Source organism: Atta cephalotes (genome assembly GCF_000143395.1).
Source record: "Atta cephalotes unplaced genomic scaffold scaffold00014, whole genome shotgun sequence".
Taxonomy (NCBI): Eukaryota; Metazoa; Arthropoda; class Insecta; order Hymenoptera; family Formicidae; genus Atta; species Atta cephalotes.
This window is the reverse complement of record NW_012130078.1, coordinates 1,376,858-1,393,978: the sequence shown is the minus strand read 5'-3', so window position 1 is coordinate 1,393,978 and position 17,121 is coordinate 1,376,858. Positions and strand designations below refer to the sequence as shown.

General features: G+C 34.3%; 1 protein-coding gene across 1 annotated transcript in view; it reads left to right on the top strand.

Annotated features, from left to right (window-relative positions):
* LOC105617753 (heparan-sulfate 6-O-sulfotransferase 2) overlaps positions 1–16,705 on the top strand; it is a 55,336-nt gene extending 38,631 nt beyond the window's left edge. Inside the window, exons 3-4 of the mRNA XM_012199307.1 lie at positions 12,933–13,112; positions 16,388–16,705. Coding sequence (XP_012054697.1) covers positions 12,933–13,112; positions 16,388–16,705 — 498 coding nt within the window. The remainder of the gene's footprint in view (positions 1–12,932; positions 13,113–16,387) is intronic.
* Positions 16,706–17,121: the final 416 nt, after the last annotated feature.

The window sequence follows — 17,121 nt, the reverse complement described above, 5'->3', positions numbered from 1 at the left end:
TATATATATATATAATCTTTTAGTCATCTTCAGTATTGCGTTATAAAAAGATGTTGATACAAGTTAACGTAAATTAATAGTCGTGTGAAGATCTATCACTTTCCTATATCAGTTAGGCGGATGATGCCAATCGATTGATTGATCTTTAAAGGTGACATGATCAGAAATTAAAACGGATGAGATTAAGCAAGATTAGATAAATAATTGATTCACTTCACTGGAGCAAATTATAATATATTAACCGCATACAAGAATATAACAAGTATGATGCGTAATCATCATTATATAAAAACAAGTATTTTTTAATTAAGAAACTATGTCATAGTATTAAATTAAGCAAGGTATGATGGTGCTCGTTGTCATATCAAGATTTAAACTAAAGAAAGTACAAGCATGAATTTAATATTCTCTATAATGTCACGAATCATAATATTGTTAAAAATAACAATATAAATTAGATGTTGTTTGAGAAATGCATACATGGCTTATCTAAAAATTCTGTGTCACTGTGACGATTTATACCATTCTTCTGTCGTTTTTTTTTGTGTATCATTTCAGATATCAATCTTTTTTTATAATTGCATTCAGAATCTAAAATTGCCACATTATTCCAATCGAATTCATGATTATGATGCAACCTATGGTCCGTTATTACTAAATAAATAGACGTGTTTTTATGGATATAATTTCTGTGTTTAGTCAATCTAGTTTTCAACTGTCTTTTTCCAACATATGTTGCATTACAATCTTTGCATCTTATACACGATATTCTTTTTTTGTGAATTTGAAAGAGGATTTTTTTAATGAACTTTGATGAATGAATTAACCTTAATGAGTCATTCATGGGTTCAATGTATCCTATGCGATTTTTTACATTACTGTAACTTTTTTATAATTTTTTATATAATTTTAAGACCCGAATTGAGGCTGAAAAAAAACTTTAACTGTCCATAGATATGAAACCTACAAAGGTTTTTTTTGCATTTTCGATGTGATGAGAAGGCAAGAGGTTATTTGGGACCTATAGGTTAACCTATAGGATTAACTTGTAAGTTTTCGGCGTTCTGGATACTCCTATATTTTTTATTGAATATACCTTTACTGAGTTTCGGATAGTATAAAAGTAAGTACACGAAAATGTAGAACTAAAAAAAATTATAACACTAAAGAAAGAAAGTCTTGAGTTTAAATTCTTAATAGTGCTTTTAAATTTATCAAAAAAATAATAGTTAATATATGGGAGAGTAAACCAAGTTATTTTTTTTTATTGTTCTAGTCAATCGAAGTTATTTCACTAATTTGTTTAAAAGTTTTTTGTCGGCAAGACTTAATTCTTTCTTGAATTGTGTCGAAAATGAAACTCAATAGATAATCGTTTTCTGAAAGCACTTTAACTACAAATTCTAACTTTTTTATATAAAATCTTGAATTTGATCAGAAGAAAGATTTTATCAACTAATCCAATAATTGTGCCCTTTTTTTGAAAAATGGAGTGCTAAGACAAATAATTCACGTACCTGCTAGAAAAGGTAGATTTGTGATTTTCAATCAAATATTATTTTATTGTTTCAAAATCATCATATCTAAAAACTTAATGCTATTGTTATATATTTCTAACATAAATTGTAGCCTGAGATGATATGAGTTGAACTTATTAAGAACAACTTGTTCAATCGAAGATGGAATGGCTATGTCATCTACATATCTAAAAAAAGAGGATGTTACTGTAAAGTCTTCAGCATCTCCATTTCTAAATCCTGCATGATCAGATCCACAATGATCGTTATAAGACAATTTTATCCTACTGATAACTAATCAGTATTAAATCAGTAATAAAAACATTGCGATATAGTAATCCTGCTCAATACGAAAGGAACCAGGAAGCAGGTTCGGACATTTGGTTCACGTCACACTTAGTCGAACGGCCGGTAGTGCGAAGTTACCATCCGTAGGATTATGTCTGAATGCCTCTAAGGCCTTCTCTCTAGTCAAAAGTGGCAATGATATCTCTAGGAGTCTCATGAGTCGAAAGTGAGTAGGAGCTACGGTTGGAGGAAGTAGGAACATGTTGAAGCATACGCAAAGAGGTTATGTATAGAGTAGGCAATGTATAGGGATCCCTGTAAGTGGAAATGTTAGATAGTAGAAAAGGAAAGAATATGGGATGGCCATCTTTATTTTTGTCTAATGTTGTGCCGCGTATAGAACTTTGAAAGCTAAGTGGCGGCATCGATATATTGCGCTTCTGAAATCTCTCCATCTAACTCTGAAAATCAACAGCGCTTGTGCGATTAAACAAGGATGCTGATGGTCATTTCGTTTTTTGTTCTTTCTATTCACTCACGCATTCTTAACTGGCTTCCTTATTTTTATATATATATATATATATACACGCACGCACGCACGCACGCACGCGCGCGCGCACGCGCGCGCGCACACACACCACACACACACACACACACACACACACACACGCACGCACGCACGCACGCACGCACGCACGCACGCATGCACGCATTATCCGCGCACTATCTAGAAATTAAAGTACCGTCTGTCACGCCTTCGAAGAATTGATAAACTTTGAGTGAGTGTAACTTCTACAAATACTTTTATTTATACAAAAATTTTTGAATGTCTCATTTTGGCCATTTTTGTAAAAATTACTGAGAGGTGATGCTTTAATTTCCATGGATAGTGTATTTGTATACGTTTGTAATATTAGATTTATGAAATAATAGTGCAATTACTAGCCAGCACCAATTTCCATTAATCCATTGTCTTCGTTTATTTATTTGCATTTGCGATTTGTAATAATTATATCATCCAAATAAACCAAAACGTGCGGCTCTAACTGAAGATCCAGGACGGTATCTAGTAAATGCTGGAATGTGATCGGTGCTGAATGTATCAGTCCGAATGGCATAATTGTGAACTGGTACAGCCTTTTTACCCAATATAGTGGATGCAGTAACTGATTTGCTCTCCAGTATTAATGCTATCTAGTAGCCATTCTTAGGATCCAGCTTCGTAAGATATCGTGCTCCGCATAGTTTATCTAGTGGTTTTGCGGAAGCAGATAGGCATCTGATCACCTCATTCTCGCAGCAGAAATTAATATAAAATTAATACAAAAAAATGTATTTTTCCCGTTTTTTTCTTCACGATGACCACCGCAATTTCATGAGCTTAGTCGGTTCTATGACGCCATCCTACACTATTTGTTCGATTTTGGGCTGTATGGTGTGGTTTCGGAGACAGTATCTTCATTTAATTGCGATTTGACGCGTATTTGATGTTGCGCGCAATGAGTGGAGATACCTTGCACGATATCAAATTTCAGCAGTTTTACGTCGAAAAATTTTTGTAGCTGCCGGTCTTCGCTTTCGGTTCTCCGGGTTCCTTCATTGAGGTGACAGTAACTGATCGGATAGCTAACAGTCCGTGGAAGAACTCGCGAAGCTTAATTTCACCCATAAATCGACACCGATTAATGCCGCGCTCTTGAGAATCAGCATTACGCAGAACATGTGCTAAACGTGCTGGTTGTCGATCATGATAGATATATTAATGTGGCCAGGCAGTGTTATCGTTTGGCCATGTCGGCGAGTTGAATTTCTTTTGCTTCCCTCTCTATACTAAAATGCAATACCTCTAAATTGCACAGTATCGTTATTAATAAAAGATATTTCCGAGCCGGTATCTACTGATGTTTCTAACTTTATATTTTCGACACATGTCAACCTGCAGCCGAAGCGAATTTTACGCTGATAACTAGAGAATGGCTGGGAACTCCTGGTCGGTAGCCTGTTTCTCGGCGATGACAATTCTTTGTTAGTACCCCATCCTTGCCGCACTGCGAGCAGAATGTTTTTGGACGGCGCCTACATTCGAGTGTGCCCTCTCTGCTTGCAGCGCCAGCAACACTCATCGTAGTCATATACTGCGGCTGCAACAGGGATTTTATGAGCGGATTCTTTCGATTTTTTTCTCCGCTTTTTCGAAGGCTGTGAAGTGTTCGCAGGTTGCGGTTTAAATCTTGTATTGACCATACGTCGGTATGTCGGATACGCCACTGATAGGAGAAGTATAATACATATTCTGGTAAAGATATTCCAATTGTTGTTCCGTCGTTATTTATATTATTCCAACGCAGTTCATCGGGCCTATTAATGCTGTGGGATATTTAAAAAAAAGTTTCCCTCGGCTTCTGTTTGCACGCGTAAACGTCTTCTAATAATTAGAATTTATCTGCATGTGGTAAAAACGAGGTTTTAAAACTAGTGACGAAGTTGCCCTAGTTTTTCCATCGCTTACGATTTCCTCGACATCACATGCGTTTCTCTTTAGCAGTACCGATATTTCTTTGAAGAATTAATGATCGGTAAGCTCTAATCTTCTTTGAGCTCTTTTACGCGTTTTAAGTATGCCTACGGGTCTATGCCCCTTCAAATTGAAAATTCCATTTATGTAGTCACAAATATTACGATGCGTTTATTTTATTAAATAAAATAGAAGCAATAATAACACCAAAGAAAAACAAAAATGATGACTGCGCTCTAAAAAAAAAGACAAGAATCTGGAACGCAAGAAGAAGAGAAATTATTTTGGCAAACACACGAAAACGTAAAGTCGATTCAAGAATGATCGGAGTCAATTCACGTGCATTCACACCGTCAATCAGAACATTCTATCACGGGGCTTTGAACAGAGAATTCCATAGCGGGACACTCTTTTTCTAACGGCGCATGCAAATACATACGATCTCATCACACAGAATGATATATAGACGCGAGAGCGTCTTACCATTGATTCAAAGATTTCCAACGCAAACGCGACTAATTTCTCGCATCGAGGACAAATAAGACAATATCATGTACTAAGAACGAACATATCACACTTTTCACGCATCAAGAGCGAACATACAGCGATGGTAGTACACGCCAAGAGTTATCACGACACACCAAGTTTACGCCGAGAATACGAGAGTGTTGCAAGACATCTTACAGGCAGACCCCGTTTGTTGCGATATTCTAAATTAACGATCAGCGCAACACAATTCGCCCCGCGGCGTATACACGCGAATTTCCATGTTGAATCACGAAAATCTTAGCCCTCGGAGTTTGCTCCCATGCCGCGCTCAAAATATACGAAAAGATGGCTCTTCCAACTCGTCAAGACTGCAATCCCTAGGAGGCTCGTATCCGTAGCTCGAATCTATCCCCGATAGCCTCTTGCAAGTGTGCTCGGAAGATTCCCACGTTTGGCGCCTGCCACGCCGTACTCCATACACCAAAACATGTTGCTTATGGCGGACTTTACACTAACGCAAAATTGATATGCCGATGACAAAATGCGAGGATAATTCCATGCTACGTTGCATGCTACTTTACACAAGTATAACGCAAAAGGGTAATCTCACCAATAATTTCCTTGTCGCATGGAATGAACTTCGGGATCTCTCGCTCATCAGAAACGTTTGCCAGTCCAGAACGTCTACGTCGGTAGGCGGCTCGAAATGGAAGAGAACGAGCAAGATCCCAGTCTATACGCAATTAATTCGCTAGCCCCCCCCCTCCCCTCCACTGAGAATGCGCAGTCACGTCGTGTATTGTCGCGACCAATTAGCAGGCTCGCGGCCCTTTGTGTGTAAGATCGTGTGTGGCGGAGTTTTGTGGGGCGCCTCGCGGCTTCGCGGATTTTTCTTCTCCGCTGGCCGTCTTCGGTCGCGTTCCGATATCGAGGCCGAGCTTAACGACCTTTACGTTGATTCCTGCGATTCGCCTATTATTTTAATGTGCGGGATCCTTTCTTGCTCGTCATGCATCCCTCGTGCCTGGGATACTGCTAAGTCCTTTAGCGGCAGTGAACGTCGCTTCCTTCTATCTCACTGACTCCGCGCTTTCCGTCTCCGGTGCGTGACAGTTCCTAGAATCCTGATCTCCTTTTCGCCACCAATGGTGATTTCCTTCCTCGCCGGTTCTTCGCTCGGTGAAGTTCCCATTTATTTCACATAAAATAAAATAAAGGCTGGGGATTAGTAAAATAAATCATTCAATTGACGGCCCCCTGAAGATTTCGCTCACCCGCTCGAGCTAGGCGCGGATCCGCGCTTTGTGAGATCGCTGCGGAGGATCGTTGCGGCGCTGCAGCGAAACTGCAAAATCATAAGGGCTACCGGTACTTTTAAAGGGAAACGCGCAGACGCAGTGCCGAGGAAACCATAAGCGAAAACTAGGATGACACTAGTTTTAAAGCGTTTTTCACATTCAGACGAATTCCAGTTATTAAAAGATATTCACGCGCATAAACAGAAGTCGGGGAAACTTTTTTTTAAATATTCCACGGCATTAATTGATGAATCGCGTCGGAATAAGGAACCGCGATGGAACAGTGAAAATTGCAGTATCTTTACCGGAATATGCATTTCTTCTATAAGTGGCTTACAAGAGCATGACATACCGACGTGCAGTCAATACAAGATTTAAGCCGCGAAGCCGCAACCTACGCCTCACAGTCAAAAAAAAACGGAGGGAAGAATCTACTCTGTTGTAGCCAATATACAACGATGAGTGTTGCCAGTGCTGCAAACAGAGGAGGCACACACGATTCGAATATAAGCGCCTTCCGAAAAAATTCTGTTCGTAGTGCGGCAAGAATAGAATACTAACAAAGAACTGTCTCACCTGCCGCCGGGAAATTGACCGACCGGGGAAACCGTCTCCTGGTCATCAGCGTGAAATTCGCACTTCGGCCGCACGTCGAAAATATAAAGTTCGAAGCTCGAATTAGTAAATACCAACTCGGAAATATCATTTATTAACAACGATATTGTGACAACAAGAGGAACTACATTTCAGTATAGAGAGGGAAGCAAAGGAAGTTCAACTCGTTGATGGCCAAATGACACTGCCCGACCATGTTAATATACTTCTAATGGTCGGCAACCGGGCACGTCAAGCACTTGTTCCGCGTAATACCGACGTTCAAGAGCGCAGTATTAATTGGCGTCGATTTATAATTAAGTTTCGCGATTCTGACCGGCTAATACAAAGCTAGTACAAAAATTTCTCGACGTAGAGCTGCCTATATTTGATAGTAAGGCTTCACGTGTTGCGCACATCAAATACGCGTCAAATCGGGAATCCGCCCGATTAAACAAAGACTACTCATGAAACTCTGCCATACAGTCCATAATCAAAGTCGAACAAATAGTGCAGGACGTCATCATAGAACCGGCAGCAAGTAAAAGTAGGGATCCGGTAAAGTAGGGATCTCCGATAGTCAAGAAGGAAAACGGACAAAATAGATTTTATATTAATTTCTGTTGCGTGAATGAAGTGATCGAACCAAACGAACGCCTATCCGCTCCCGCAAATATATAATAACCGCGACACTAGATAAACTGCGTGGAGCACGATATCTCACCACGCTCGATCTCAAGAATGGCTATCATTAACACCGGACAGCAAATTAGTTATTGCAATTCTATTCAGTCTCGATCATAACACTGGGTAGAGATTTTTCTGCCTCTGCCGATTATTCTCGGCTGCCGAGTATCGCTTCACAGATCTGCGTTCTTCGAATATTCGAATATTTACTGCGATCTTGTTCATATTGGCATATATACGCGGATAATGCAATCTGCATTATCAGCTGCAGAGAGCGTATCAGTAATCACGCATACTAAATAAATATATTTTATCATACATTTAACTTTTAATAAATAAATGTATTTTTATTAAGAAGTAAATTAAAGAAGTAAATTTAATCAGAAAAAGTTTTTGCTAAATAGAAATTATATTTTTAATTTTTTGCATCTTAAGTAATGTTAAGGTATTATTCCGAGAAATTGAGTTTCTACAGATTTTTTTGAAATTTGGATATTATGTTTAAAATAATTTTATCTATATATGGTTAAAGTTTCAAAAATTCAATTTCGAGTTCCCAAACTATAGCGACGCCGAAATGGAAATGTTCACCTTCAAAATTTCAGCATTTAATATGTAAACTCCAATATATTATATTATCAAGTATTGCCAAAGTAATGTTTTAGTACTTTGCGGCAAAAATCTTCTACAATTTTTTCTTTAAATAAGTATAATATAGAAATAAGTATAAGAAATAAGTATAATATAGAAATATTATTGGAATCTTATTTAAAAAATGAGGAGGCCTAGAGTGGTGCCATTTCTTTTATTAGAGTAGTGTAAATTTGCAATTTGATGGAATTCTTCTTCTTGCATGCCGAGTGACAAGACATGCTGTTGTCACATTTCAACTGTCTTCAGTGCAGATATGACGTACGTGCGCGCGTGTGCGCTCGCTTCAAAAGTTTCTCTTTCTAAAGAGCACACGCGGAGAGATATTCATAGGTTGTATGCGATTTTAATTTTTTAGCATGAGCGTAACTTGAAAAATACTTTAATAAACAATTCTTCACATTGAGAGAATTATTGTCCAAAAAATCAGTTTAATATTCTGTTTAATATGAATTCTTTCTCTGTAGGAATTGTATCAGATATTAAACTAATAGGAAAATACTACACATTTTTATTTTCATTAGCCATTTTATTTTCATTAGGCTGCCTTTATATTTTCCCATAACAGAAATTTAAATATGAGATAAATATTGATAGATATACGTGCATAGGTAAACGAAAGATATAATATTACCGTGTCGTGTTTATATTGTGTTGTTACTTTTTAAAATCGTAGCATGTGCTTGATTTTTGTCATGTTTTTACCGTCATGCATATAAATTCGATTTCTGACATTTGCCAATATAATATAATGATATCACAGTATATTGTCTCAATATGAAATGTTCAAAATGTACTGTTTTTATTTCCAAGAATTCTGTTTAATTTTTGCAAATTTTTTTATAATTTATCTTGATATTGAAATTATTCGTTTTCTACTGCACATTTCTACCGATACTAACTGAGATGGCAGATCATGCTCGGTTATTATCCGAGTTCTACCAACATAGTATGTAGTACACAAATAGTAATATATGATCTTGGCAGTCTTGGCTATCTAGGTAGAAATCAGCCCCTATAGAACACAGAATGTTGAAAGAATGCTACTGAGATGTTGCAATATTGAATGTTGATATGTCAATATTTTATCAATGTTGTATCTATATTGGTTCTTCTACATTGATTGTTAATGTTGTTGCAATATTGAAACAATATTGAACAAATTGAACCATCAGTTGAACCTTTATTGATTTTTCCACATAAATTGTTGATGTTGCTGTAACGTTGAAACGACATTGAATAAATTATATATTGAAATCTATTTTATTGTGTAAAAAATAAACAAAAGTAAAATGTCATGTAAATAGAAAATTTAAATCATTTAAATTGATCTTTTAACGAAACTTATCTCTAAGCGACATATGTCTACGTGAGAATCGGCCGCGCGTGCAGAATGTGATATTGTTTGTGTTGACCGGTTCGATATACAACGTCGATTCATAATCTTTCTATATATCTATATGTCACTACATCTTCTATATATCTATATGTTATACATCATTAACATTTAATGTTCGTGGATCATTGAAACAGCAATTCTCGTAAATTGCAGAGGTTTGGCACCATTAGATGGGATACAAGATTGGATGAGTGACTGCTTAGAAAAGAAGGAAACTAATTCCCAAATGAGGGAAAGTCGTTTTTTTTTTTTTCAATTATAATTTTATCGTGCGTGTTTCGGAATATGATGTTAATCACACATATAATAATACTTAAGTATTTTAGTAATAAAATTGAATTAATTAATGTGCGAAAAATGTTTTATGTCTTACGGACGTTGCAATTCAACGTTTTTATAACGTCTCTTCAACATTGAATCTACACTTTGCGATGTTGCTGCAATGTTCACAATGTTTCAATTCAATGTTTTTGAGATATTGGACATGTTCAAAAGCTAACCTGCTCACCAAGCAAATTAATATGATTGGTTGTTACTTATAGATTCAATAAGAGTTGCAACATGAAAAAATCGCATTTTGATTGGTCCGGCATGTTTCAACAATTCCCACCTATATTTGAATATTCCACCTATATTTGTATTATTCTTAAATTTCAATAACATAATTAATATTAATTATTTTAAAAATTATTTTAAAAAATTATTAACAAATAGATTTCTTACATTACAATGCATAAATCGAAATAATGCCAGAAAAATTGTTTATTTTAATCTATTTTTTTAATAAAATGAAAATTTAAAAATTTAATTGTGTACTTTGAAACGAGAATTAAAAATGACAAAAAGTGAACAAGCTCATTAGAATATTTATAATTTCATTAGTTAACATCTAATAAATTTACTCAATTTTATAATTTTCACATCGTTTCAATTTGATAAAATTGCGTAGAACTAATTGCCTTGATCTTAACATGTTATCAATTTTGTAATTTTGATTGACATTAAAAGGTTTTTAGCGTTAATAATTTTAATTTTTTTAAAATTGCTAATTTAATATTTGAGGCATGCATATAATTAGTGTATTAATTACGTACATAAAAAAGTAAAAGAAAGATTTATAATAATTGTATTTTTAATGAAATATATGTTATTAATTTTTAAATAATAAATTTATGTAAATATTATTTAACTTCGCAGAGAAAAGAATTTGCTGTTGCAATCAATTTTTCACACCATTTTCCCAACATCTTTTGCTAACATTTTTCGCCTATAAAGCACGACATTCGGTATTTCGAGGAAATGCTTTCATTATGTATCCTTTGGCTACTAAATTATTGCAAAATAGAGTTGCACACCTAATCATTTTTAATAATTATCAGTATAATCGAGTACAACATATGTACACGTGTTCCGTCAGCGTAAGTTTAGATCATTATGTTAGAGATGTGTTAAGGTTTAGACAAAGATACAATATATTTCTCTCTCTGTTAGCGATTTTATTACAATTACTACCTTGTATACAAAAAGTCGATTCGTGTTAGCTTGTGTCGCGACTTTTATTATAGGATCTTTAAATTCAACCAATCACATTCAATCGCTTGGCGAGCAAGCTAGCGGCTTTATCTTCGGATTGAACGCACTCATCAACATTAGTGCGCGCGCCAATGCTGCCTACTCCATGATTGGCTCTGCCGCTTTGTTGTGAAAGCGGTGAAAAAAGTGACATCATACTTTACAATTGACCTGCTTGCAGACGTGATAATAGCGTATTATGGAGAGTGAAATTAATTTAATTCATGAAACTAATTTAATTTAATTTAATTTAATTAATTCTTAATCTGTTAAAACCCTTTATTATTCTGAAGAATCCATCAATCCATATCATCTCGTTTAAAGTTTGTGCTCGAGTAATATCGTCTTTGCTCACGAATTTCAATTTGCTTTATTATGAGCACATGTTCAGAAATTCAAGCTATATCTCTAGAATTCATTCTCTTTTCAATTCATTCTCTTTCGCAGAACGAGTTTTTTACAATAAATAATACATGAAATGAAAATATGTCATTAGAACTTTTGGTATATAAAATAAATGAATAAAAATTCATATACAAATACATTTTATGTTCAAATTAATCTAAAAGTGCTATTATGAAATTGTATAGGGTGTATCTGAAATAATGTCTACTATACTCTGAAATAATGTCATAGTGCTGTTCTTAATAAAAAAAACTGAGTCGAAAAGTCCTCTACATTTCGCAATTTTTACAATATGCAAGTAGTAACGTAGTTATTTCATTATAAAATACTTAGATCACTTCACACACATGCATGCACGCACATACTCATGCACACACATTGATAGTGACGCGCATTTTTAAAATCACGTCATTTCCGATGACATCATGCCAGAGCTTTGCCTGATTTCTATCTAGAGGATCTCTATTAGTCTCTCTTCTTATCGAATCATTTTGAGCACACTTTTGGGCACTCTTTACTACTAGCTCCGATTCCTGTGACTCCAAAACTTTCATAATTACCACTTGAAAAACTAGGAAAACCGAGAAGAATCAAGGAAATTGAAATTGGTCACGGAAAATCGGGAAAAATGTAAAAAAATTTGGAATTTTGAAATTTGCTCACAATTTCCTTAAATTGCTCGTATTCCAAATAATTGTTATAATTTTTCAATATTATATCTTTATAGTTATTGTAAATACATTCAAAACTTGCATCTTGTAAATGATTTTAAAATAATTAAAAAATGTAGATTTTATTCAGTATTTTTATTCAATCCTCCTTTTTCATAATTGCATTCTTTTTTCTAATACTAATTTATTTTTTTGTTGGCTTAAATTTGCATTCAAAAATTTTTTTATTATGCCTTTTTTGCATGTTTTTAATAATAGACTAGCTTTCCTTTGACTCTAAATCTGTTAAAATTTACATATGTTTATGTTTATTTCATCTGGAAAATCTCAGAAAAGTCAAGGAATTTTAAAATTCATTTTCTGATTTTATTTTTTCAATCCCAGCAATCCTGATTTTATTTTTTAAATCCTAGCTCTCTCTCCCTGAGGAATAGCAGATTAAATCCCACTTCTGAAGCTGTAAGAAATAAACGAAAACACGAGAAAAATCAAGACTTTGAGATTCGAACCGAGACTTGATCTTCATATTGATAGACTTCTGTTCTGCCAACGAGTCACATAGACACTGACTCTGATAGTTTCTTTGTTGTACTTCCTCTAAATTTCTTACAGCACTCTTTCTCTTTTCATTTTGTACGCGGCTGTTTCCTATCAGATAATTTTCTGTCGTGACCTCTTCTATAGTAAACACATTGTACTTGTATTTGTGACTTGTTATTAATATAAGAAAGCAAGAATTAACTTGACGTTTTTAAGATTTTAATAATAGATAAGAAATGAGGAACAAAACTATTGATACAGTTTAAGAGATTTTGTTTAATAATAAGATTATTTATATTTGACCAGTTTATGGAATGCCCTTACAATTTGGCAAGAAATCGTCAAACAAGAATGCTGGCAGACTTATCGATAGTTGGCTGTTATAACTCCACTCTTAGCAAAACTGATAAAGAACGTCTAATATTGGCTAGCGCTAAACACAACTTACAATTTATGCCTTTCTTCATGTTGACTGAATACCAGAAGGTATGTATATATATTAAAATATACACAATTTATTTTTATTGTTATTGTCATTATTATTTTTAGATAAATATATTATTGTCTACTATAACTTTTTGTTACAATGCTCATTTATCATATATAACTTAACTATAAAACTTTTTTTATTTAGTGTATTTATATAGTGTATTAGCATTCAACAATTGATACACTTGGAGGCGAGAGAACGCTTCATGTAAAAAAAAGATTGTGATCCCTTTTAGAGTGAGATTTCATTTATGCGTTTTTGTCATACGACAATTGTGTGCAGGACAGAGAAGTCCTCGGAGAATCTATCCTATAACAAATCAATAAGTTTAAAAAATTTCTCATACGGTAAAAACGCACAAATAAAATCCCTTCTTTATCCTTATTCTGAGCACTTGATATATGTTATTGATAACTTTCTGTTAAATTATCTTAATTTTATCAATGCGTGTAAACATGTCTGTTTAATTAATCATCTTGGTTATACTAGCGTGGTACACTATTCTTTAAATGCATTGCCGAAATTAAGATAATTTAAGAGAAACTTATTGGGTGTACAACTTTGCTTCCGCCGTTTTTTTCCGAAATTCGAGGCTTTATTGTAAAAAATTGGTTATACATTTATGATTCAAAGTATTGTCTATCGCTGGCCATTACTTTCTCCCATCTTTCGGGTAGCGTACGAATCCCGCGTCGAAAAAACTGGTCATCTTTTGAGGCTATCCACGAATCGATCCAATTTTTTACTTCTTCATAAGATCGGAAGTGCTGGTCAGCCAGGCCGTGTGCCATTGATCGAAACAAGTGATAGTCAGAGGGAGCAACGTCTGGAGAATACAGCGGGTGGGGTAGGACTTCCCATTTCAACGTTTCCAAGTATGTCTTGACCACTTTCGCAACATGGAGTCGAGCATTATCATGCTGCAAAATCACTTTATCGTGTCTCTCGTTGTATTGCGGCCGTTTGTCTTTCAATGCTCGGCTCAAACGCATCAATTGCGTTCGATCGCCTGTGATTGTTTCAGTTCGGTTTTAACAGTTCATAATACACTACGCCGAGCTGGTCCCACCAAATACAGAGCATGACCTTGGACGTCAAAATCACCGTTCTTGAAGCGTTGAAATCACTCAAGACACGTTCTTTCACTAATAGCGGCCTCACCATAAGTATTTGAGAGCATTCGATGAGCCTCAGCCGCAGATTTCTTCATATTGAAACAAAAAATTAAAACCTCCCGCAAATGACGAGAATTTGGCTCGTAAACTGACATTTTCAAGCGAGAATAACTTTATGATACAGACACAAATCGACTAATGTTTCTATGGGGTTATGTTGACAGATGCCCAAGTTTATTGTATGACGTCTATGATCTATTTATTTCGACCACCACCGCTAAAGTCATCTATAGGAAAACGGCGGAAGCAAAGTTGTATACCTAATACAATATCATGAATAATTCGAACAAATTTAAACATATTACCAAAGATCTAAATATGAGTATTTTTTTTTCTTTAGTATGAACAAACTCAATAATATTATAAAAGCTCATAAAGATTCAGTTCCAAAATTATCTAGGAAGAATGTAATCTACAAAATCAGATGCAAAGATTGTAATGCAACTTATGTTGGACAAACGCTCATGCAACCAAAGACTAGAATAACCGAACACAAAAACCATCAGAAGAAACCACCATAAAATTAGTAATAACTGTGCATAGGTTGCATTCATGAATTTGATTGGGATGACATTGAAATTTTGGACACTGAACGAAATTAATAAAAGATTAATGTTCGAAATTATACATATAAAGCGACAAAATAATGGCATTAACTTACAGACACAGAATTCTTGGACAAGACATATGAATCGATCTTAAAGAAGCTTTAATTTTCTCTTTTTACGTAAATATTTAAGATACAATATTTAAGATACATAACACTCAGCAATAACTTTCGAAAAAATCTTAACGTTTCATAGTTTAAATTAAACAAGACAGCAGTTTACTTCAATGTTCTAATACGAACAATAATTTATTGAAACTATTTTAATTATTAATTTACTGAATTGTTTATATCATTGACGCTTATCGGCAAAGTTTGATGTGAGATAATACTGTTATTGCTAATGTATATATTTAGATTTTATTAATAAACTTTGTGAATATCATTTGAAGGTGCTTAATCACGGTTGTACCGTTCAGCTAGCTGGTTATGTTTTCACTCTAAGAAATGATGATTAATCACCTCGTGGAAACATTGCAGATTCTAAAATGATGAAAAACATGCGGCTATCGTAGTCTTATGCATCTCATTATTTACTTAATCATATGGATTCATCTGTATGTACTAAAGATGGCTAAAAAGTTAGCTGAAACATGTATATAAATTAGTAATTAAAGTATGAAAGATACAATTTAATAATATTGAAATTTATCGTGCACATATATAGCGCTAATTCCCAATAGTCAAATTTATTATAATTATATTTGTTATATCAGGGAATTAAGATTATCATTTGAATTATCTTTTTTAACATTCATCGTAGAAAAAAATAAAGACACTTTCATAACAATGGGATTCCAATCGAATGAGCCTATTAAAAATTTTGTTCACCGTATATGACTATAATGTTTTCGGTCAACAGTTCGAATAAAGAAACATTGTAGTGTCTCTTGCGCCCAAAGAGCGCACATATTTGGCACGAGACACTACCGCGTTTCTTTTTGCTAGTATTTGAAAAATTATTGAAAATCAATATTCGGCGATTTTTAATTAATGTCTTGTTAACTATTGTGAAAATTGCAAAATAATAGAGGACTTTTCGACTTAATTTAAGTCACTCTATTAGCACATGAAATATTTGACAGTCATTCTGGGACTCCCTATATATTAAGTCATTGACTTTTGAAGATATTGAGCTAATGTAAATATTTATCCAATGGGTTGTTTGGAATAAATCTATTACTCCCAAATATTATTAAGAGGAAAACAGTCATAAATATTTACATAAAGTCAATTCAGTCAATACAGTCAATTCATGAACATGATGTAGGAATAACAGCTTACAATATTGTAAGGAATGAAAGGAATTAAAAAATATGTCCTTGATAACATGTCAAGGTCATTTATTTATGAAGGAGGTTGATCTTATGTGAACATTTATCTTATAATTATCAAAATTGATAATTATATTTTACTTTTATATTTTACTCTATATTTCTCTTATATTTTACTTCATATGTACTAACGATAAACTTTATTTATGTGTCAGGTGGGGCAGTATACCTTCGAAGAAACATTTAAAATGCGATTTGCGGTTGCATTTGAGCAGCATAATGCCACACTTAGTGCAGCCACTATGGCAACCCTCAGTACAGAACAATTAGATGCCGTACGTAAACTCAACAGTCTGGATCTAGAACTCTACGAATTTGCAAAGAATCTTGCTTTTCAAAGATTTAAACGGCTTAGAGATCGTGATCCACATTTCGTACAACGATTCCAACACCTTGGTGAATTGCCATTGAGGCAAAGTGCCACAGAATTTAATTGGGATTCTGTCATTGAAGACACTACGGATAACGAATGATGTGTGAGTATGTTATTAAGCAATTCTCGACGCATTTTTGCATTCGACATCACTAATTATCAATCACTTATGGATCTAAGAGTTTGAGGGAAGTGCCCTTAACAGAATACTTTATGTATAAATCATACTTATCTGCATAAAATTTATTAAAAGCACAGAAATATACTTGGATAAGACCAAAGAAAGGTTCGAGAACCTTAATGTGATGAATTTATTAAGTACGGCTAATTCCAAGATTATCGGGATCGAACATTTTTTCTATTCAATGATTTCCTTTTTCAATACTCATTATTTTTATTCTAATAGCAGGTGCGCGAAATGAATATTGTCATGCATTTTGTCTCTCACTCATTTTCTAATTCTAATTGGTCTAATTGGTCTAATTCATTTTAGTCACATGGAAAGTATGAATATTA